The sequence below is a fragment of the Anastrepha ludens genome, chromosome 2 (genome assembly GCF_028408465.1).
Source record: "Anastrepha ludens isolate Willacy chromosome 2, idAnaLude1.1, whole genome shotgun sequence".
NCBI classification, from domain to species: Eukaryota; Metazoa; Arthropoda; class Insecta; order Diptera; family Tephritidae; genus Anastrepha; species Anastrepha ludens.
In genome coordinates, this window is record NC_071498.1 from 119373533 (window position 1) to 119398811 (window position 25279).

General features: G+C 37.4%; 1 protein-coding gene across 2 annotated transcripts in view; it reads right to left on the reverse strand.

Annotated features, from left to right (window-relative positions):
• The window catches only part of LOC128855217 (mitogen-activated protein kinase kinase kinase 4), a 46892-nt gene extending 22207 nt beyond the window's left edge, over nt 1-24685 (reverse strand). Inside the window, exon 1 of one of the 2 annotated variants that reach the window (XM_054089935.1) lies at nt 24266-24685. In XM_054089935.1, coding sequence (XP_053945910.1) covers nt 24266-24471 — 206 coding nt within the window. In that variant the 5' untranslated portion in view covers nt 24472-24685. Of the gene's footprint in view, nt 1-2043; nt 2287-24265 lie in introns of those variants that run through there. The other variant, XM_054089936.1, reaches the window with a different exon arrangement.
• Between the last annotated feature and the right edge of the window lie 594 nt (nt 24686-25279).

Sequence of the window (25279 nt, forward strand, 5' to 3'; positions counted from 1 at the left end):
CCGGAGATAACGGGGGATGTTGAAGGACCTCCCATTCGAGCGATTGGAGTGCGGCTTTGACGACTTGTGTAACATGGGGCCTGGCAGTGTCGTGAAAAAGTACGGTTTAACTATGTCGATCAGGTCTTTTTAGTCGAATAGCCTAATTCACGCGGTGTAACTGGGCAATGTAGAGCTCCTTGTTCACCGTGGTATTCTTTTCGAGCATTTCCCAATGCACCATGCGCTCCTAGTCCCACCAAACACATACCTATGATGATCTTCTTTGGATGAAAATTCGGCTTGACTGTCGGTTTTGGTGTATCTGCTGGAGCCACCCACTTCTTTCTTTGCTTCATATTGATGTATAGGCACCACTTCTCATCTCCCGTGACGATTCGGTACAAAAAGCGCTGTTTATGACCGCGTGTTGCTCGATGGCGGGCGAGATGCTCAGAAGCAATTTGAAGGCGATTTTGTTTGTTTTTTCGTTGAGCTCGTGAAGCACCCAGGCTCCCAATTTTTCGGTGAATCCCATTGAATGAAGATGATTGAGAATCATTTTATGATCGGAGTTACTCTTTTCCGCCAGCTCACGACTGGTTTGGCGACCGTTGTCCTTCAAACATAATTTGAGATTTTCATCGAATTTAGAAGACCTTCCGCTGCGGGGCGTGTCATCGACGTCAAAGTAGCCGTTTTTGAACTTTGCAAATCCTTTCGGTGCTGTAGACTCGTCTATGACATCTACTCTATACACGTCGCAAATGTCTCGGGCTGCTTCGGCAACTTTTTGACCTTGCTGAAAAGCAAAGAAGAGCAGGTGTCAAAAATGTGGTTTTCTCCTTCCTGGGTATTCCATTTCTAAGCCTCAAAACTAATATAATAAAAAATTAAATAACTCAAAAATACAATTACCCTTTGCCAAACAGGAAATAAATCATTGTAAAATAAAGAAAATACAAAAACGCTTTGAACTTATTCTTCAATCCAATATTTGTTAATTTTAACTAGAATAACATTGGTATTATAGTTTTTTCGTTTTGTTGATTTTACTTTTCTTAATAATTTATTTAAGTTTCGTGAAATGTGAACTTATTTCTAAATATTTTTAAAACATTTATCTTAAAAGTTAAAATATTAAAAACATAAATCGTTAGCCCTAAACTGATAATAAAAATATAAGAAATTTAGTTGATCTTATAATTTTTTCGTGTGGTGTTCATTTGAAAACAGCCTTTCTAGTTCTTCAGACCCTCAGTACGTATATGAGCGCATTTTTCTTTTTTCTCTAAACGTCTTATATAAACAGAATGTGTATAGAAGAAGAAGAAGTATGGGTAGAATAAAAGTTTAATAGTAAAGGATTAAGAGTTTAACTAGAAGTACTTCGGTTGGGCATAAGTTATGCAGGCATTGCGCTTTCTGGAATGCCGTGCAGCTATTCGTTTACAATCTGCTTATTGCTTGGATCTGAAGAGGTTAATGAGCCACATATTGCACATACGAACATACATACAGTAAAACTTCAATTTGTTGTTATCGACGATTTTTATGTTTCAACTGTCTATGTATGTATGTACAAACATATGTATGTTGGTTGTTTGATGTAGCGTATTTGATAACAATTTAAAGTACGTTTTCGCATTGACATAATCCAGGTAGACGCATACATACATATCTACTTATAAGAACGAATGGAAAGTATAAAATTTGGTTTGAGTATAAAATTAATTTTATCTAGTTGTTACTTCCATTCAAAAAAGTGCGAGTAAACCCCACTTTTTAATTAAGTTGCTTTGATTGACATGGCTTTGCGATATAAAACACACACGCACACACAAGCATATTTTCGCAAGTACTCGGATTTGAGTACATAATACATACATATGTACATATATCACGTAGGAGTAAAATCATTTCGTCGAAACGTTCACGCTTGTGCTCCATAAAAATGATACACTCCGGATACAAGTAGTCACATTATGCCTAAGAATGTTTGTATGTATGTATCGAACCTTTGCCCCACTTTTATAGGTAAATATGCATGCGTATAGTACTTACTTTTTGCGCCTCATTTTGTAGTCACTTTATCGCATAAAGTTTTTGTTTTTCTTTTATAAATCGAATGAAAATTATCAGCCCCGCAACACTCAATGCAACTCAAAATGCTGTTGTAATTCAATTTCGCAATTTTTCTTTTTGATTTGAATCGAAATCACCTATTTATTCTTTCACTACATACGGATAAGACAAAAAGACAGCAACATCTGGAATGGAAACTGCAAACTGAATGCCGCAACGAAACAAATTTTTATGTGCATATGTGTGTGCATTTTACATGCATATATATGTATTTATGTAAGTGTAGGTGCATCTGCATTTGCGAAGTATGAAAGGCGGTGTAAGTTTTATACGCAAACATGCAAATACAAACATACATACACACACATATTATTCAAATAAATATATGCGCACGAATGTTAATAAAAGCGGTGGTTTAGGGAAAAAGATATGCCTTTTTTGTTTTTGTTATTCTGTTCACTACACAATCACATGTTGCTGCCACTGCTACTGCTGCTGACTTCGCGCATCGCATATAAAGTACGCGAACGGTAATAACAATATGCCGAAAAAATTAATAAAATCAACAAAAAAAACACGGTGAGTACGACGTGTATGGGCCAAATTCACCATGTCCGTACACGATCGACAGCAATGCCGCTCCACTACCTAAAGGTGATAGCCCAATGCCGGTTTGCTTTACTGGCTTTACTCGCTTTACCCTACTATGAAAGCTTCTATGGCCAAATGGTAGCTTTGAATGCTGTCAGAATAACATAATAATCGACATCAAACGAAGCGACCAGGGAAATTGAAATGTTAAAGGCTGACACAGTGCTGTTGAATAGAACATTGCGCTATTCGAAACTTTTAAGTGCTTCACGGGGCGTTACAGTACATTTTTATAATTTTTTTTAGAATTGTGGAAGCAAAGCAAGCGTACGTTGAGCCAGCACCTTTAGACGCAACGCGCACAGCTAGTCGGCCAGTCAACCAGCCAGCCAGCCAAGCAAAAGTTCTTTATTATTATTTATTTATTGTTATTTTTGGAAGATCACACGACTCACACGAGCGAGCACACGAGCACTGAGGTAGTCACAATTATTAGCCCGTTCACTTAAGTGGGGAGCAAAGCTAAGTGCGCTGCCAGTGTGAAGCGACGACGTCAAGTTCACTTCGTCAACCAATATGACAGCACAAATAAATATTCTCTTGTTATAAATTAATTATTGTCACTTTTTTAAATTGCAATAGATATGTATATATTTGAAAAAAAAAGAATTCAACAGCAAACTAAAAATGCACCGGAAAATTAGTGACCACTCAAACTACATACATAACAGGCAACTGTCACTGAACTGAACTGGACTGACAGCCAGCCGAAAGCATAAGCAAACGCACGACTCGTGCTGCCGCTGGGATGGGGTAAATCAAAGCTGCACATCGTATGTACGTTACGTCGCGAAAGCCACTTCACTTACAATGATACGACTACCAACACACAAATCTATGCACAAGATAAGCGCACCGACTACGATCTGCAAGTTCAGGTCCAATTTGTTGGGCAGTAGTGTGGCGCACGGACGGGTGGGCAAAGAGCGCACAATACGAGCACATAACACAACACTCGTAGCAACATATGCGTATCAGAAAAAAAAACATTAATATGTATGTATTAATATTAATAAGCAGCAGCAACACACAAAACGTACTACCGGCGTACTAACAACACAACTGCATTTTTCGAATAAACGCCGTCAACTGAGGTTATTCCCTAAGTAAGCCCAATGTTTTGAGGCAGGCAAGGCCGATAAAAATTGGGAGAATTACATTTCTTTCGTCAAGAGCACGCGTCGTTTGGCGCTCTTTGTGCTCTTTGGCCAACAAGCTAAAGGGAGTGCCATAAGCTGGCTTCTTTTTAAATCACATATAATTTCAACACCCAACACCTATTTGCCACTCCAAAAAGGAACAAAAAGTTAACATCGAATTTACATAGCACAAAAACAAATCGCTATGCGCTTGAACAACGTTTCGAGATATTAATATGAACCTGGTAGTAACTGAAGATGAGACTTGGTTATTTGAGTATAACGCCGAGACTTGTAAACAAAAGGTGGCCAAACAAAGCGAGAATATCCAAGTCGCGACTGAAGGCAATGTAACACATGGGCTGAAAAGTTTCGGGCCTAACTAAGAAAGCACGTTGTTTTGTTCAAAATTGTAATTTGTAATTTCCATTAAGAACAATGCAATAATTCCTGCGCCGCTCTAACATTTTAATACCACTTTTGCAGAACGATTTATCTTTTGCGTCAAAATAGACCTCAGTTTCAAGGATAACCTCTTCATTCGAGCGAAATTTTTTACCGGCGAGCATTTTTTAGTAATCGCTGGGAGGCAATTCTCGCGAATACAGTGGATGTGGGAGCAATTCGAAGTTCAATTCATGTAATTTTGCCATTATTTTGATTCACGTTTGACGTTCTTGTTTTTGGTCAACAGTGAGCAAAGGCGGCACCCACTGTGAACAGAACTTTCTCATAGTCAAATGCTCTCGTAATATAAAGCCAACACATTCTTTTGACATCTTTACGATGTCACCTAACTCACACAACTTCACTTTTCGATTATTCAAAACCAGTTTGTGGATCATCGGTGTCTCTACGACCACTTTTGATGTCAGCAAACCATCGTTTTATTGTTGTTTCTGATGGAGCGGAGCCCCCATAACACTGTTGAAGTCATTGTTTCGTTTGAACGGTATTTTTCCCCATCAAGAAGCAGTGTAAAATTAAAACACTAAATTATTTTTGATTCACTGTTTCGAAAATAACAAAAAGAGCTTCACTCTTACCACAATAACTAACGAACAAATCAAAAGAGTTGATATTGGACCAGCTTTTAAGGTTAGTTCTAAATAAGAAAGAGGTGAATGCAATAAAACTAGCGCCATCGATGGGTTAGATCCGAGACTTTTCAGCCTACGTGTTATAATACTTGGCGCCTTGGTGTTGTTTCACAAATGAGGGAGGGACCAACAATTTTAAGCCGACTCCGAACGGCAGATGATTTTTGGGAGCAGTTTTTTCATGGCAGAAATACACTCTGTTATGCCGAAAGGCGGCCGCTATTAGAAACAACTTTTTCTATCATTTTGTGTTTCATGCATGAAGATTTAAAGCTGTGCACTTCCAAATGGTAGACACACACCAAGCCATTCGACTACGGCGGGCTAAAGGCAATATTGCTCGTCTTTTCCATTCACCTAGACAGTTCTATATTGACGTCCTGGAGCGACTGCGCTCATGTATTCCGTGTGCAGCACAAACTCGCCGAAAACAGCTGAAACGCACAGACTAATTGCTCATTCACTGTGCAAGAGTTATTGGAGAAGAAAATATTACAATGGTGCTGCCCCCATTCTTTAGTTTCGACAGGGACCTCTGTGACTTTTTCTTATTTCCTAATATTAAGTCTCACCTCAAGAGAAATGATCTGCTGAATGGCTCGACTTAGAAACATTGGAATCGTGTTTTAGAGTTTGAACGTGACTATTGGGAAGGCCAATAAAAAAATTGTTCTCGTAATTTAATATTTTTTTATTTCAAATTCGCCACACCTTTTAGTATGCATATGTGTCACTAAAAAAAGGGCGCGCCCCTTAAAATATAAAATCAGCTCAAAAAGTGGGGCCTCTTTATCATTTGAGGCTCTGATTAGGCTTTGCAACACATTAACGAGAAAATTTCATCGAGAAAATTATTTTCAGCGACGAAGCTCATTTTTGGCCCGATAAAACTTCAAGAAACTCCTTTTCTTTCGTTAAAAGTGAACGGATGGTGTGAATTCCATGCCAAAGGTGGGATTAGACCACATTTTTTCTCGATAAAAATAACTTTCATTTTACGGTGCTTCTGATAGAAGACTATTTTTGGTCTCAATTAGTTGGACTTGGCATTAGTGATATATGGTTGTTCCACAATATGTTGCCACAGATGATTAAGAGATTGCCCCGATTAAGGCGAAGTTTTGTAATCGCTTAGCCTCGAAAACTGATCCGACAGAATCGTCACCTCTTCGATCCTGCGAGTTAACGTCGTTTGAGTGCTTTTTGTGGAGTTATATTCAGTTATTAGTTTAATAGTGTTGAAGGAGCACAGAAACCAAATCCGAACACGAAATTATTAACTGTACGGCCCACATGAACGAAAGACTGATGGAAAATTAACAGCACAGAATCGATCGATGCAAACATGCTGACGGTATCGAATTTCATACTTAAATTGAACACATACATGCATACTTATACTGCACCAGTATTACAATTCACTAAATTTAAACGATTCAATAATTTTTATTTTAATTTAAGATATTTGCCGTTTGCATTGTGCCATTCAGGAACTTCTGCTGTATGAACTAAACAGCTGTATTTTTCTATTTACTCAAACTGATAGAAAGTGGTATCTCTGTCAAATTAAATATCAAAACGAGCGTATAACGCAAAAACGACAACTAACGAACTAGCCAAGCTGTTAAATCCTTTTTTGAGTATTTTTTCAATTATACCCTATGATCAAAAAGTACCGGGAAGGTGATTTTGACTGTTTTCTTCGATTGCCAAGACGTAGTGCACCATGAGTACCTTCCATCGGGCCAGACAGTCAATAAAGAATATTATTTATTCGTTTGAAGCGTTTGAGAGATGCTCTACGTCGCAAACGGGCGGAAAAGTGGCCAAACAATTCTTGGATTTTGCATCAAAGAGATTGCGACGAAGGAGTTGAAGGACATCCCTTCGTCGGCCTACCAGGGGTGCATGGAGGACTGGGTTAAACGTTGGCACATGTGTGTTGCTTCAGACGGGTCATATTTTGAAGGAGATAAAATAAATTTGCCTGCAATTTAACTCTGTTTTTTTTTTTTATTTAAACATTCCCGGTACTTTCTGGTGTTTCGCAAAGTGTTAAGTTCAATAAAATAATTATTTACCATATTTCAAAACCTAATGTCTACTTAGTACTTCTTGAATTTTCTTTACGATGACAGTGACAGCTCCTAATAGTGCCGAGCAGCACAAACCAAAATTTCTTTTGCACTTTGCTGCTTCACTTGACCGCAAAACATGGAGCGGTCGATTACATCCGTTACACAATTTATGCTATGACTAACGGACGTCTGCCTCAAGGATATTCCCCATAGCTCACCTACGGGTTGTCGATAACATTCAGTTGACTGTCAAGCTGCAAAGTTAGGTAATCATCCAACTCTGGAGTTAACCGGAATAGTTTTTGGAACTTCCTTGCAGTCAAATGGAAAGGAGTGTCCACATCTCGGAGCAAACGTCGATCTACTGTCTGAGGCTTCACTACCGCCTATCCGCGCAATAAGTCATAAGCCAAATACTCGAAACACATATGTATTCGCACTTTTTTAATAACTTTTTGATAGAGTAATTTCACCGTTTTAATTAAAACCGCTAATACTTATTTTCAAAATTGTTGTCGTTTAGTTTGCGATAATCGACTTGCTAACCACAGCTAACAGCTGATTTTGTTTTATCGATTTGTGTTATGAAAAGGGTTACCAAATAGCAAACTCGTTAAAAATGTTGTTAACGAAAGATAACAAAGCGAATATCGTTAAAATATTAGTTTGGGGAAAAATAAATCGATTATTATACGTCCATACTCGATAGATGACTGTAGTGATCGACATCTGGAAAGTATCGACAAACAATTTAAAGTGTATCCTCGTTTTCAAGGTGACATTTCACTCTAATATGTCAATGAATTCCACTACATGAACAATTGTCAGCCTTATAACTCAATTATTACGTGTAATATTTAAAAATTAAATTGTTCTGACCCTATTGGAAGCCCCTTTATGAATATAATATTATACTTAATTGTATTTTTAGTATCTCTTAGCGTTGATATGCGAATTCGAGAAAGAGAGCTTACCAATAGCAAAATTGAGAAATTGTGGAGCGTTACAATGAGAGCCGCTGCTAAACAATAAATAAAAAGAGCGCTTTTGTATTTGGTTAGGTTATCATCACATAGAATAGATTTATCAGAAAAGCGCTACTATTGTGTATACCCACGCGCACTTGTGCATAAGGGTATGATAATTTTGTTTACATAAAATAATATGTAGCAGCATAAAGAAATTGAGATAGATATAGATATATAGAATATAATAAGATGCTCTGAATGATGAGAGAAGTCGATTTAGCCATGCCTGTCCGTCCGCCCAGCCGTACGCTAAGCCGACCAAAAACTAATATATGCCAGTGAAACTTGTTAGACACACATATTGGGCTTCATCCAAGATAGGTTAGGTAGTGCTGGCTGATCTGTAAAAAGATCTCACTTAGACCTCTAGAGTACGTTGTGTTTCCAGTGCTATGTAATTTGAGTCGAATTATTATTTTATGTAACTCTTGATGCACGTCTTCGCGAGCCATAACAAGCCGTTGAGCCTTTTCTCAGCAATATCCCTCAAGAATGAAACATATGTTGGTCCAAAGCCATTTGTCGAATCCTACACAGAGCAGGCCAGTGTCAAAGTAGGTATACCAAAGTACCCCTAGCATTCGCTTCGTTGCATGAGTTCCACGCATCGCTCTGGACTAATCCCATTTTGGCTGCGCGATGTGGGGGAGACAGTGCCCCGTCAGTACTCCAACCAATATTTTTGTCAGTTTTTTCTAAAGAGTGGTAGGTTGGTTCAAGGTAGGTTGATATTGAAAATGAGCGAAATCGATCAATAACCACGCCCAGTCCCATATAAAAATAAGCAAAAAGTGAAGCAAATTCACTCAAATTTAGTAAAAGTGATAAACCCAAAAAAAATAATAATAATAAACACGACGAAAGAAAAATTGATAAATGTGCGTAAAATTGAAATAATGGGAATTTTTAGTAAAAACGCGTATCTTAATAACGACTTAATAAAAACCGTTTTGGCGGATACACGTAGTTTGACACCACCTCACTTAGATCCGACATAAATATTATTAAGATCGTATACAAACCAAGCCCCTTTTTTATATGTTAAAGCTAAATTTCCGTCAATTCGTCTGAAACTACAAGCTTTAACTTCCATTGCCTATGCGTTGTTTTGATTTAACTTAAATTGAATTTTACAAAAATATGCGCAGGTCTATGAACTTTGACGCCATTCGGAATTCAGAGAGAAGGTTGGTTCGAATCTCGCTGAAACACCAAAATTAAGAAAAACAATTTTCTAATAGTGGTCGCCCCTCGGCAAGCAATGGCAAACCTCCGAGTGTATTTCTGCCATGAAAAAGCTCCTCATAAAAAATATTTTCCGTTCGGAGTCGGCTTAAACTGTAGGCCCCTCCATTTGTGAAACAACCCAAGATACTACAAATAGGAGGAGGAGCTCGGCCAAACATCTAACAGAAGTGTATGCGCCAATTATTTTTTTTTTTATTAGGTGCGCAACTAAGTTCCCGCTGTTTGTCAATAGATGCCGTCAGCAGTGTCTGCTAGTCGATTCTAACATAACCTAAACGTCATAAACCAAGTTTAGACATATGGTAAACAAACTGCTTCGACACATTAGTGATTTTGTTTTGGGATCATATACCTGTACTTTTGGTTTTGTCAAAAGGTCTGATTTTGTGCCGAATAATCGTCATTTGCGGGAAGTGTTGATTTTTGCATTGCTCAATGAGGATCCGTGTCAAACGGAAGAATAGCTTGCTTCAGTGTTAGGAGTTACCCGCCAATCCATTTCCAAGTGATTGCATGCTTTGGGAATGATTCAGAAACAGGGAACTTGGGTTCCCTATGAGTTAAAAACAAGGGATGTTAAACGTCGTTTATTCGCCTGTGAACAACTGCTCCAGCGGCAAAAAAGGAAGGGTTTTCTTCAACTCATCGTGACGGGTGATGAAAAATGTATTCATTACAGCAATCCAAAGAAATTCAAAGAAAAGAAAGTCATGGAGACTGCCCGGACATGCTTCTACGTCGTCGCCTCGGCCGAATATTCACGCTGCGAAGGTTATGCTATGTATTGGGTGGGATCAAGTTGGTGTTATTTATTATGAACTGTTAAAACCAAGCGAAACCATCACTGGGGATCGGTATCGACTTCAATTGATGCGATTGAGCTGAGCACTGCGCGAAAAAAGGCATGACAACGCTCGGCACACCGCCCCACCCGCCACATTCTCCAGATATTGCGCCGTCCGATTATCACCTGTTCCGATCGATGGCACATGGTCTAGCTGACCAGCAGTTCCATTCATATGAAGGCATCAAAAAGTGGCTTGAGCCGTGGATAGTCTCAAAAGGTGTACAGTTTTACCGCGACGGTATACGAGATCTACCATAAAAATGGGAAAAGATAGTAGCCAGCGATGGGCAATACTTTCAATGATTCACTTGTAACCATTTTTTCAGAAAACACAGCGAGAATTTAGTTGCGCACGTAATATATAACGTTTGGTCCGAACCGAATTTAGCACTTCCTTACTTGTTTTTTTATATATATATATATTTTTGTTTGTACTGAAAAGGGCCGCACACATTCTCTACTGCGATATTTAAAGTATTTACTTATGATTGAGGAGATATGCATACATTTAAGTGTATTTGTATATTCGCATCAAATTTAATTTTAGAATAACTTTTTTGCTGAATAAAAAAATGATTTTGCTGAAGTAAATTTTTATTTTGACCTTTACACGTACCTTTGCTTGTCTATTTTACTGCAGCTGTTTAGTTCACCAGCGTCAAATATGATTGACGTACGACACCATTTGCAAAACTTATAAATCTTCCGATAGGGTGATTATTTTTGCACCATGTATGTATGCATGAAACGTTGCCAACACTTTAGGAAATATTTATGGTATTTCAAATAGGGTGTAAACCGGTGTTTCAATAAACATCTCAAACGATTATACGAGGGGACCAACAAAAGTTCGCTAAATCGCATGGAAAAAGCTTACGCAAATATTTTTAATTTAACATCGCTTAATCTTCATTATTTCTTATAAGTATATTTTCCACAAAAGCAACATTAATTTCAATACATTTCTTTATTTTGTATGTCCCTTTTTGAAATTAACCCCGAAAATCACATTTTTGTAGCTTTTCAAGTTCTACTGCATTAGTTACGTGTGCTTTGCTACCTTTTTTTCTATTTTCGAACTAATTTTCAAAAACTTTTGGTGAGCAGTTTTCAGTATAACATTTAGCAGTTACTGCTTGAAAAATATCTAGGGGAATAGCAGCTACAATTTTTACTTTGGTGAAGTAACCCGAGATCATCAGTTTCCTTTACCTTCACCTTTAACAGTTGTATTTGCTCCTAGTAGGCTCCATACAGTTAACTGCTACTTAGTTTCGGGATCATACTTAAAAAACCAAACGACGTCACTTTGCGGTCATATTAAAGTTGCTTAACTCACTGTTTACACACCTTCTTAGGAGATATTAACTCTCATTCAAAATTCGTGGGGCCCATCGAACAGATTTCTTCATGTAATATAAATTATTTCGCACCATTTGCGATACTGCCATTACATACGAGCTAAATTCACTATTATTTCTTCTGTTAAAAGGAAATCAGCGGTGTAAGGTTCTAGCATCTGTGCAACGAACGGCAGCTCTGAGAGTTTCGTCTGCCTACCACACAGTATCACGGCCAGCTGTTCAAATGATAAGCGATTCAATACCGATAGATTACTAACCTTTGAGATGAAATGAAAAAGTTGTGGACATTAAAGAACGAGAGGATGAAAGAAGGAATTAGCAACCCCACAGCGCACACGATAAAAGACAAAACGCTAAGGCTGTGGCAAGACCGCTGGAGACACGAAACGCGCGGTAGTTGGACGGCTAGGCTAATAAAAGACGTCTGGTACAGCAGCAATTTATACAACACAAATACTTTCGGGGCACGGGTATTTCCAGAAATACCTGTTCAAATCGCACCTTTTTCCAATGAATGTTTTGGGAACAAGAACGTCGAATGCAGTCGGACACACATAACCACTGGAAAAAGACGAGAAGAAACCTGGGAAGCAGCGAGTGAACCTGGGAAATTATCAAAGGTTTCGCAGAAAAAATTCCCGGACGAAAAAGAGGAACCTAGTCGCAAGCACGCACGCATACATAAACCTTGTAATGAGGAAGAAGGAACGCCACTTTGAAGCAATGCGAAAGCGATTGCAGGGTGGACGACGGTTCCAGAAAAAGTGGAGTTTCTTAGTTTTTGCGACGGCAACTTTGAGGATGATTAAACCTCATCATTCGAAAAAAAAAGAAATTCTTGTGTTATTGATAGATTCCCGTAAATTTTTGCCTTTATCAGGGCTACATTTGTCTTGTCGGACGAAGATTTTGGGCGTCTATTCCGAGGCAAGGCCTCTATTGAAATCTGAAGTCTTTGATGCAACTCACATCTTAAAAGTAGATGTGTTTGCTAACTAATTTGGAATTGGGGTTCAAAATTTCTACAGTCTTAAATTGACGTCGAAAGCCGTTAATCGTAAGACAAATTTCTTGCTGCGTTGGTAGCAGAATTTCTACCCAGCTTCAGCAGTCATTTAACGTTTTTTCGTCTCCCCTCTTCCCGCTTCATTCTCAGATCTATAATGAAATATCATAATTTTGATACCAAATGAATGTCATTTTTGAATTTTTTAAAAACATGTAAACTATCATCAATTCCACGAACTTTTGTCAGTCCCATCATATGTCCATATATGGATGATATGTAATAAACCTTTGAAAAAAATGGCTTGTAGTGCATGCAAATATCTTTTATTATTATTGGCGGTGAGTAAAAATGAGTTAGATGCATATGCATGTATGTATGTGCGCACACATACCAATCAAAATGTGACTGTAAATTAATAAATACAATAACATTGCACGAAATAGAACTACGAAGCCTGTAATTAGCCTGCATATTTTACTAATTATAACTAAACTTACTTACTAAAATTTCCTAAGTGTTTAACTTTTTGCAAAAAGCTTGGCGGCAGTTATACATAGCTCCATGATAACATCTAAAAAAACAAAATAAATAATTGGCGCATACACTTCTGTTAGGTATTTGGCCGAGCCCCTCCTCGTATTTGTGGTGTACGTCTTGATGCTGTTGTTGATTATCATCTACTCTTATCTAAATGGAAAGAGTATTGCTCTTAGTGCAAAGAGCTTCTAACTGCCGTTGGCGCTTTCAATTAATTATTTCACATGCAAATGGGCTAGAATTTTTCACATTCGCGATCAAATTTGTCCACTGTGCTCAATTATTTGGGTTGAATAGTAAAGGGTGATCAGATTGGAGGTACTTTTTCCAAGAGGCTTTTTTTTGGCAGATCACGCGTGTCTACTGTCAAACTAATACATCATTTTTTTGAATATTCGTTGACATCACCATTGAAAGATTTACGCCTCGACAACATTTACAAATCTTACAATAGCATTACGAAAATCGACGCTCTGTGAAAAGTGTTCATCGCACGCTCAGGCCAACTTATGGTTTACAGCGATGAGGCCCATTTTTGGCTTAATGGCTTCGTAAATAAGCAAAATTGTTGTATTTGGGCTGAAGAGCAATCCAAAAGCCATTAAAGAACAGCCTTTACATCCATTGAAAACAACCAACCTATGAGTTGGAGGAATCATCAACCCATATTTCTTCAAAGACGAGGCTGGCGCTAATGTAACAGTGAATGATGAACGCATTAATAAACGACTTTCTGATAACGGAAATTGAAACTTGTGATCTCTATAACATTTGGGCGCTACTTGACATACAGCCCGTGAAACAATAGATTTACTGCATCGTCGTTTCGGTGAGTAATTTGTCTCGTGCCTCGCACCAGTGGATTGTCCACCAAGATCGTGTGAAATCACACTTTTGGACTTTTATTTGAGGAGGTATGTAAAGTCTAAAGGCGGCCGCCGTAGCCGAATGGGTTGGTGCGTGATTACCATTCGGAATTCACAGAGAGATCGTTGGTTCGAATCTCGGTGAAAGCAAAATTAATATATTAAAAACATTTTTCTAATAGCGGTCGTCCTTCGGCAGGCAATGGCAAACCTCCGAGTGTATTTCTGCCATGAAAACGCTCCTTATAAAAATATCTGCCGTCCGGAGTCAGCTTGAAACTGTAGGTCCCTCCATTTGTGGAACAACATCAAGACGCACACTACAAATAGGAGGAGGAGCTCGGCCAAACACCTAACAGAAGTGTACGCGCCAATTATTTATTTTTTTATTTATTTATGTAAAGTCTAAATGCTTTGTGGATAAACCAGCTTCGATTGAGACATTGGAAGTCAACATTACTAAAGTTATTCACGAGATACCAACCGAAGTCCTCCAGCGAGTCATTCAAAATGGTTGCGGCCATCATTTAAAAGGAATTGTCCTTAAAAAATAAATGTATTGAATGGTTCTACACAAAAATAGTAAAGATTGCCCAATAAATTTCAAATTTCAATACCTTTAAACCTGATTAGAATGAGAAAAAAAAGACGACATTTTTTGTCTATAGTTTTAAAACGATATTTTTTTGGAATCGGATTCCTGAAAAGTAAACCTTTTTTGTAGTTGGTCCAGCAGGGCACCCTGCAAGAAGAAGGAATCCACATTTTGTGTTACATTACTATGAAAATAATTAATTTTACAGTTTTGGAAATGAACTTCAAAAGAAAGTTTGCAATTTTCTGATTCATTTCATTGCCTCACTGAAAAATAGTCCCAAAATAGTCCGTATTTTTCCTGGTCTAACCCTTTAAGGGATATAGGATTTCGAAACGCCTTAACATCTCGAAAAATCCGTTGGAATTTGAGAAAATCTAACATTTTACGCAAGCAGGGAGCCTAAAAGGCAGACATGATGGCAGAGGGTGGGCATGCAAACACGTGACTCCTGCAGAAACTATCTAGATTTTCAGCCCAACCCAACTCCATCTGGGATTGGATGAGGTACTGTGATGAGTAGAGGACACAAAAATTTTAAGGGCGGAGTGTAAACATCTCCCATTTTCTTCAATCATTTGGGGTTTCGTGCCTAGGCGCTGACGAATGGTAGTCAAGTATCAACCTATTCGTCTACCGCAGTCGCCTTGCGAGCTCCGCGTAACTTTGTCCTAATTGTGTTCTGGATATTGTAGCAGGTTAAATTCCTACTAATCCAGAATCGACCCCGACATACCCAATATATGCCCAGCGTGTGAAGGCACACCGCACGACACGAACCATCTATTCAAGTGCCCCATCAAACCCACTCACCTAACATCCCTCTCCCTCTGGACCCAACTTGTCGAAACAGCACGTTTTCTGGATCTACCGTTAGATGAGTTAAACAAAGACGACAGGATTTAGTAAGCTGCTAAAACAACAACTGCAGTCACCGAAAGTGATTATATTGAATAAAAAACGAATTTCATTTAAAAATTCACATACTTGTTTTTTCATCCAACCTGTAATATGAACATAAGTGAAAAGTCTAAGAATCAATTGGTCATATACTCTTTATTAGGTTATTCAATAAGTTTTGCGGTTCATTAAGAAAAACACAATTTTATGGTTTGAAATAGACTTTATTATTCAGTATAGTCTCCCTGGACATCAAGGCACTTGTTCCAACGAGATTCCAATTCATTAATTCCATCACGATTTCTTCCTTCAGCTGTCCTCAAAGGTTACTATAATATGCAGAATTTATTGCTTTACCAGTTTGCAAGTAGTCCACAGGCAAAATCCCTTTCGCATCCCAAAAAGCTAACACCTGCTTGACCGATTTCTGGAGATGAACGCGTTTCGGTGCCGAAGAACCAGGTTCACATCACTCTTTCGCCTCTTGTTTTGAATAAGGATGATGGTGATAGACTGAGGTCTCATCCATAGTGATAAATAGACGCGCAAAATCCACTTTATCATTTCGGAAACGCTCTAAATGTTGCTGAGAAAGTCGCATTGGAATGTGTTTTTGTTCCATTTTTAGCGAATGCGGCACCCATTGTATACACAACTTTCTGAAACCCATTACTTCAGTCAAAATATTGCTTACACTGCCCAATGAGATGCCCGGGGCTTCTACTAAATCTCTTTCAGTCACTCGGCGATTTTCAAATACAAAATCCTATATTTTCTCTACGATTTCTGGTGTTGTTGATGCTTTGGACGTCTTTTTACTATAGGTACTAACTGATGGCGAAAGGTCCTTATAAACTTTCAACATTCGTTCATAAATTTCTTTTGCTTTTAAACTTTCCAAATTCAGTACTAAATGACTTGTAAACGAAGAATGAATCGACAGATTGAGATGAAACCTCACATACCAACATAACAAAAAAGTTTAGGCTAGTAGCAACACCCTCTCTTATCGAACCCAAAACTTATTTGAGCAACCTAGTATGTACATGGAATGCATTTTCTAAGGCAGAAATACAAGTATGCACTTAAATATTTTGGTTTTGTATAAAACGCGCATACGGACCTATATGTGCGTGTGTATAGTTGGTTTTTTGTTGTAATAAGACTTCCAAGTGTTATTACATACTTATATATTATGTACTCTTATGTACATACATACATATGTCATCGCTTTCAACCTATCGATCACCATAGGTACAATAGCAAATTAACAGCCACTAAATTTGAGGACAAAAACAAAAATGTTAGCTTGCGCTCGCCAGCAGAAAAACACAAAACCCAGTGAAAAACACAAAAATCAATGAAATCCATTGAAAGATTATGCAAATGTACACATACGAGTACATACCAGCACGTGTATGTGTGTATGTGTGAATGTGTGTTTGTATGTACTGCAAAGACGCGGCAGAACTTGACTTAAGGCAAAGTGTGAAAGACGCAAAGGGCCAACAAAATAAATGCTAATCGAAAAGCATACCAAAGTGGATAGCGGCTATAGCAGCAGTGAAATAAAAGCAAATCAAAAAGAAATGGTAGTTAAAAATCTGGGAAAATAAACCTACCGAATGAGGTTAATAAAACGGAATTGTTATGGAAATAATGTTGACTGACAACAGCAGAGAAAGAGCAGAATTAGTCGTTAAAAATTCAGGGGTATGATTAAATTTTTTTAAAGACAAATTTTATTAATATACTCGTACTATTTGTACCAATAACATAAAATCTGAACTTGCTACATACAAAAATACTCACTTTCTACGGAAACTGTGTATGAAGTGTTTTCACGTGAAAATGTTCGGGATATAAATACAAAAAAAACGTGCGATTTTAAGTGGAAACGATCGCATAAATAATACGTTTTTTAATCGCTTATGATGACTTTGGTCAAGAAAATTGAAGTCTGCCGACAACAGTGGCAGCAGTGACACTCTTTCATTGTTTATAATGTTTTTAGTTTTATTTTTAAAAATCTTAGAAAACCTATGAATGCGTACTATAGCACATATTAGCGGGTCATTAATATTAGCCATCAACATAAAACGAAAAAAACAAATAAGAATAAATTTTGTGATATTGCCAATTGTTCCGGAGAAAATTTTGTCACACGTGGACGTTTGCGAGAATGTTAAATGAAAACGAAATGCAAAAAGCTTGAAAAACGCTGACACGCAGTACAGAAACGGCGCGCAATGCGCTGAAAATCAAACATATTCATGTATATACATAAATGTGTGTGAGTACACATGCGGCGGAAATAATAAGAGCATAGCAAAATATAAAGTATAATATTTATCTGTTATTGAGTGCTTTAATTGCTTGTCCGAAATAATGCGTAGTAAGTGAGGAAAACGGATATTTTAAAATTTACCTGCACTTTTTATATCTAACCAAACAATGAGGAAATGTGTAAAAAGACAAAATGGAATTACCGCAAAAAATACGGCAATAAAAATGTATTTCCAAAACGGGGTCATAGCTTTTGGTATAAATATTGTTAGACGATTGTTTCGTCGATCTGAATTCTTCGCAAACTACTTTGAAGATAAACCAAAAAGAATTCACGTTTTCACATTCACTTTCAAATATTTAAAAGGTAATTTTAGAATAAATTAATAAAATTGTTTATAAAATGAAGTAAAAAATACGGAGCTATTTTTCTATAGGAAAAAATATACTTGGCTAGCTGAAGCAAATAGAAGTCGCCCCTCGGCAGGCAATGGCAAACCTCCGAGTGGTTTTTGAATGTTTTTGATGAATTTCTTGAGCAAACAACACCTGATGAAGTATCCGTAGTTGTTGTTGTAAAAGCAACAGTTTCAAATTCTTGTTGTGCCTGTAAAGTAGAACCGACTGTCGGGGGAACAAAAGTATAAATGGTCTTTCTTTTTGTCGGGACAACTAGCAAGTAAGGTATTTAAACACAATTAAGTCCATTGCACTGCACTCAGATTTCCTTTTAATTTTTTTTAAATCTACTCGTCCTCCGAAGATAACTGAGTAGATCTTGTGATGCCAAGGAGCCAAGGTGGTCACTTCTTAACATATCAGGTCCAATGACCTCAAGCTTGATTCGAGCGGGGCAGACGCACATGAAGTGATCCGCCGTCTCATCCTCTCTTCACAAGCTGGGGCTGGGCAGAGTACACTGTCTGAGATGCCTACCTTTTCCATATGCTTCGCCCACAGAAAGTGGCCCGTCATCAGTCCAACCGGCTGTCTGCAGTCCCTTCTGCTTAATGAGATAAGGATTTGGAACAGTTGGTCGGCCATTGCAGGTAACATCAGTTTAGTCCCTCTGCAGGCTCTCTCAGCCTGCCAAGCTCGTTACCCACGATACCCACGAGTCCCGGGGCCCATGTTAGCATCAGGCTACTATGCCTACCGACATAGTTCAGCCTGGATTTACAGGACTCGACTACCGCTTTGCGGTATATCACACATATAGATCTGCCTCTTCATCTGTTCTCCACAACAAAAGTTTATCGCTTCTTGATCAGCGTACACCTCCGCTTGAAACACAGATGCATGCATTCCAAGAGCAAATTGCAGTTTTGTTCTGCTGGATTCCACGTAGACCTCAGAGCCGTGCTCGGTCCTGAAGTCATCCGTAAAAATGCAGTGTTTTCCGGGCTCATTTTCAGAGTTTGACCACAATTGAGCCTCTGGCAGCATCACACTGCATCTCTTTTTAAGTACGACTCTTGATGGCATATAGTCAAGGGGCATGGCGAGAATCATTATCGAAGTTCATGCCTTTTCCAATGCCGGGCAGGGGCCGAATCAGTTCCTATTGTGTTTCAGCGTGCAGCTGGCCTTCAAGGCCTCTCCTTGGATGAAAGCATCAAGTGGTGGTAGGTCATACTATAGGGCAATGTTATATATAATATATATCGGGTTTTTTTGTTTGCTGCATGAGAACTATTGATATCGATAACTATGGTTTGACAGCTGAAAATAGCAAACGATATTGGCATTTGTGATCAGTAAGGTTTGGTAGGTCATAATCAATTGTTTAACGTCAGAGCAACGCAACGTGGAAATTTGCTTTGAAAAAAAATTAATAAATCTGTTCGCGAAGTTCATAAAGTGAAATGTTGAAGAAGACGCCGAAATGTCGATTCGTCGTGATTATCGACTGGTTGGCCTTTGAGCTTCGATTACATGGAAAATTTTACGTAAGGTTCCTGGCTTATGTGCCAATAAAATACAGCTTGTACCAGAATAGAAGCCAAATGATTATCGTTTGCGTAGCATTTTGGCTGATTGGGCTCATTTATACTTAATTATTATTTAGATTTATTGGAAAAAGTCGCCAAAAAGTGGACGGATCGAATGGGTATACGTATGCCGGATATCATATTTAAATAATAAATGCCATGAAAATAACTACTGGATTATAGAAAAAATGCAATGAAAATAACTACTGGATTATAAAAAAAATTCATTCCACATTATGGTGGCGCAAAATTAATCACCCTATCAGAAAATTCTTAATTTTTGCATATTTCCTCATACGTCAATCACATTTGACAATCTAGATGATGAACTAGACAGATGCAGCATACAAACAGACAAGCGATGAAGCCCGTAATGATCAAAATAATAATTTACATCAGTTAAAATCATTTATTTATATTTGGTAGAAGAGTTATTCAAAAACAAAATTGAGGATTATTAAAATATAATTGGTACTACACCCTGTTAGAGCTGAGCTCTTTCTCCTACTTGTGGTGTGCGTCTTGATGTTTTCCAAAAATGGCGATATTCATTTAAAAAAAAGTTCTGTGCAAGTTTTGTGTTACAGCGTTCAAATATAAAGGTAAAAAAGGGAAATTCGATACATTTTTCAGTAACACTACGACCAAGATGAAAAATTAGAGCGGGTGGCTAAAAAATATCATGCTGTGTATGAGCATCGGATACAACAGCAACAAAATTATTCCAACGATTCCATTCTGGTAAATCTATAGTCGAAAATGTTGGTCAAAACATGAAAATCGTCGTCCATTGCCTACGTCGACTTGAAGATTAGTCAGAAAATTGTTTTGAATCATTGGCATAAGAATAATGAACATTATATTAATTTCATCGTCGAAAAGTGAAAAAAACGTTGAAAACATTTTACTTCAGCTAACAATTCATCAAACAATCAAACAAATGAACAGCTTTACAAATAGGCGTCGAAGATATGTAAGTCAATGTGTAAGAATAGTGAAGATTTGAGTAAAGAAATATGAATAAATTGAATTAAAATGATTTCTATGGTAGCTACAGATGTGAGCTTTTGAGGTTTTTTTTCAAATAGCAGCACAAACAATGGTCCAAAGATGTAGGATTAGGAAAGTATTACAGGTTCATTTCTGGAGACAACCCTGTCACTAAATGAACACTTTCTTCAACAAATCAATGGTTTCACGGGCAGCATGTGACGCAGAGCCCTATTGAAACCAACGCTTTTCTAAACCAAATGCAAATAATTTTGAATATATGGGCTGATTGGCGCATTTGACGAAATATGTCGGGGTAGTTTCAATCATCTGTTCAATAATGTCGCTTTAAATGTTTCCTATAAAGATTTGAAATAAGAGGAGAGTTAAGGATATAGTACATGGCGGTTGGATAAACGGGCACGAGAAGTCCTTAACTAAGACATAACAGCTTTCTAAAATTACTTAGGGCATAACCATAGAGAATAATAGAATAAAATGGAAGTTTGCACATCGACCTTAGCTTCTTTTGTGCTCTCCACTCCTCTTAATACTTCATTCTGGTCTAGTACCCTCAATAAAGATGGGATGGCATGGCAGAACGTCCCGAGAAAAAGTTCCACGCATACCTCTGAATCTGCAGTATTTGTGCAAGTCAATTTCAAAATCCTTTTTTTTTTTTGTTGTTGAGCCCTCTTAAATTTTTCGTCATATCTTCGGCATTCACAGTCGGACTTTAAAGTGTGATATATCGATGTTTTTGTCTCGAGCGACAATTTTTTTATTCCAAAATTCATTGGCCTGAAGCACACTGCTCTAGTTCTTACCTACTAGATCTCAGTTCCTACCTTCCTAACATACCATCCTTATGCCAGTAAATTAAAACCAAAAATCATTCAACTTTTGCTAAGGAAGTATTTAGACTCGAGAGCAATTTCGATTTTTTTTTTTTTTCTTTTTTGCTGAACCTCACCTCTTTTACATTCTTCGTTATAAAGGATTTTCTAATAACGAGAGATGATTAACGATTTTTTATGGCCGGAATTGGATGGTATTGATCTGGACAACGTTTATTTTCAACAAGACAACGCTACGTGCCACACAAGCAACGAAACCATTGATCTTTTACGGGAAAAGTTTCCGGACCCTGTTATTTGTCGAAGAGGTGATCACAATTGGCTAACGAGATATTGTGATTTAACACCTTTTGACTTTTTTCTTTGGGGCCACGTGAAAGAGAAGGTCTACGCCAATAGCCCAGGGTCGATTCAAGACGTCAAAGATGGAATTCGTGAGGCTATCGAGGACATATGGCAGCCACTTTGCAATTCGGCTATGGAAAATTTCATAAAAAGGATATTGTCCTGTAAGCGTGGTCGTGGTGGTCATTTGCCTGATATTATTTTCCACTGTTAAAGGCATACCTTCCTCTTCATAATGAAATAAACATCCGATCATTTATATTAAAAAATATCATTTTTCTTTTAATATCAAAATAACACTTCTTATTGGAAAACCCTTTATTTTCGGCACTTATTTTTTTTAATTTGAAATGTTTCAATACAGTGGTTTAGAAAGAAAGAAGAGACGGATCGAATTCATGTTGTTTTGGGATATAAGAAAAATTTTAGTTAGACAAAAAATGTGTTACCTCTTTCAGTTATGCTAAATGAAAAACCTTGGTGGACAATGCCGTGAATAATATATCTTCTTCTTCTTGGCCTACGCGATTTTGCCCAAAGCGCACCAGTCGTTTATTTCTCGTGCTAACCGGCGCCAGTTGGACACACCAAGTGAAGCCAAGCCTGATCTCTCCAATGCAGAGGAGACATTCCTCTTCCTCTGCTACCAACAACTGCTACCGCATCGAATGCGTTCAGAGAAGAGGCGCTTGTATCCATTCGGATGACATGTACACAGCCAACGTAGCCGCTGGATCTTGATACGCTGCACACATCATTCCAACGCCTGCGATAATCGCCGTCACGTGCAAAGGTCCAAAAATCTAGCGCAGAATCTTTCTCTCAAGCACTCCAAGGAGCGCCCCATCGGATGTTGTCATCGTCCAAGCTTCTGCGCTATATAATAGGACGGGCATGATGAGTATTTCATTAAATTGGGATATTACGAGCACAAAACAGTTACTTTTGGGACAGACTTTTTATCAGAGTAACCAGATACGCTTTCTTATTTTATATTGATATTTCATTTCATACTTCAATCTAGGCTACGCTTTCGGATAATAGATTCCATTGGAGCGTTGCTTGAAATTTTATAATAAGCTGACTTCTTAAACTTCCTATAACTCAGATAATTTATTGCAAATAAAGAAGAAAAATAAATCTGCACCTATAATATTGATCATAAGTGTAAAAATGTATCCTACTATGAAGAAACCGCAGGCAAACCACCGCTATAAGTGCGCATTCTTCACACAAGCAAAGCCATATCATATCTTTCCTCAAAACGCGCAAAACTGATAAAAAAAAGACGTGTGCAAAGCTGGCAGAAAATTAAATAAGTACGACACACACACATGCACATAGGCATGTGTTCGGCGGCTTCGTACTACGGGCTTGGGACTACTGGCCAATAACACTTTTCTTATTTATTAAATATCAAGTACGCTGTTGTAATCGTTTAAATTACTCAGCTGACCAAAAAAGTACCATTAAATGGAAGAGAAATTTAGGTATTGGTTTACCTTATTGTGCACACGTATGTACATATATTTTACAAAATTTTATTTGACTTTGGTTTCCCCCCTTGCGAATACCCACATACACACATAGGTACATGAATATGTAAGTTATATTCCGGTTTTATCAAATAACGAAGAAATTAGGCATCGCTCAGATGTCTGCGGCAGACGTAGCACGTAATGAATTTCTTTTTCTTTTTACAGATTGCAAAAGTTAGTTATATTTCATATTTAGTTTAGAATTATGGTAAATTGTTTTGTGCATAAACTGTTTTGTTAAAGTTGGAGTTGATAAAAGATGAGAAAAATGATAATTACATTTTCGTAGGCGAAAAATGTATCAACGTTCTAGTAAATTTTGTCGGTTAGGGCGAACCTACTGAGTTGATCGGTACCTATCAGAGCTCTGTAGCACCTGAAATTTTCGAGAGAATCGATTTTTACCGTTCCTCAGCTTTTTCGCCTAAAAAATCGCAAACAGCGCTTAAACTTCAAGCAGAATAATGAATGATACGGGTATCAAACGAAAGAAAAAAGTCGTGGCTTTTTAAGGTAAGATTTTTAACTTAAATTTAAATAAATAAAATTAAAAAAATGCCATATAAAACTTTAATAAAAACAATTTCGTGTGAAAACGACGACAATGTTAATAATATTAAAATAAAAACTAAAAACAACCTTTAAACAACCTTTTAAATTAAAAATAAAGAGTCTATCTGCTGTTGACACTTTCAAAACTCCAGACATTTTTATTCCCTATCATATTACCAACTTTTCGGCAAAAAACATTTTTTTTCTTTTTTTTTTTTTCTTTTGTAACCCCAATCGCAGTCGCTGCTTCGTACGACGTTTCTGTAATTTGTTTGCTTACCTTGAGACATCGTCATCTGTCTCCGGCTTAACAACGTTAACGAATTTATATTCTTCATTTTTCTCTACGTCAGCTCCAACGTCGCCGATGTTACTGTTGCTAATCAATGAGCTTTCATCAATGGGTATTTGTCGCAACAACAGTCCATTATCTAATTTTGCTAAATTTATTCTAGATCGCAACCTTCTTGTTCGTTGCTCAGACATTTTTGTATTATTTATGGTTTATAAACCCTTTCACTCTTTTAATGCCACTTCTTCTGAATAATCGGAAATTTAGCCTGTTTAATTTTTTTACACTTTCATAAAACTTATCACACAATTATTTAAATTTATCCGCTAAATCAATTGACTTTCAAATCATGCATTTTAATTTTTAGGCGAGCGAGTGCAGTACATAAACACAACCAACACAATTAAATTTCTTTCAGCTACTGAAATTAAACATTGGTTGCATGAAAGACGAAACGAGTTGGAAAGAGATACAGAGTGGCTTTGTCAGAGGAAATTGTGTGGGGAAATGTTGGTATATAATTTAATGCCCGTATAGGATGTACAGTTACCGAATGTATAATATGTGTATTAGTTTTAATTAAATTAATATATTCCATAATCATTCAATTTTTTTATAAAAATACACATAAAAGTCATCAAAGTATTAATTTCATCGTGCTTGAAAGTTGTTTTGGCTTACTTATTTATTTTTCACTACCCTGTTCTTGCATTTATTTTTTAGCACCACTCTGTGTTCGGTTACACTTTTCAGTGCGCAGCTGTTTCCGTGGCAATAACCCAACAAACCTAAATATTATTGTAAATTTAATTTAACAATTCGGTGAGAAAGATATATTTAACTTGAGTTCTTTTGATTCCTTTCAAGTTTGTCGTGGTACGTTAACTTCCGAAGGTAAATATTACTTTTATACACTTCATTATATCTATCTATCATTTCTATCTCATGGGAGTTTTTTTAAGAGCTTGAGTACGTAAAATGATAATACAAAACATAAATATT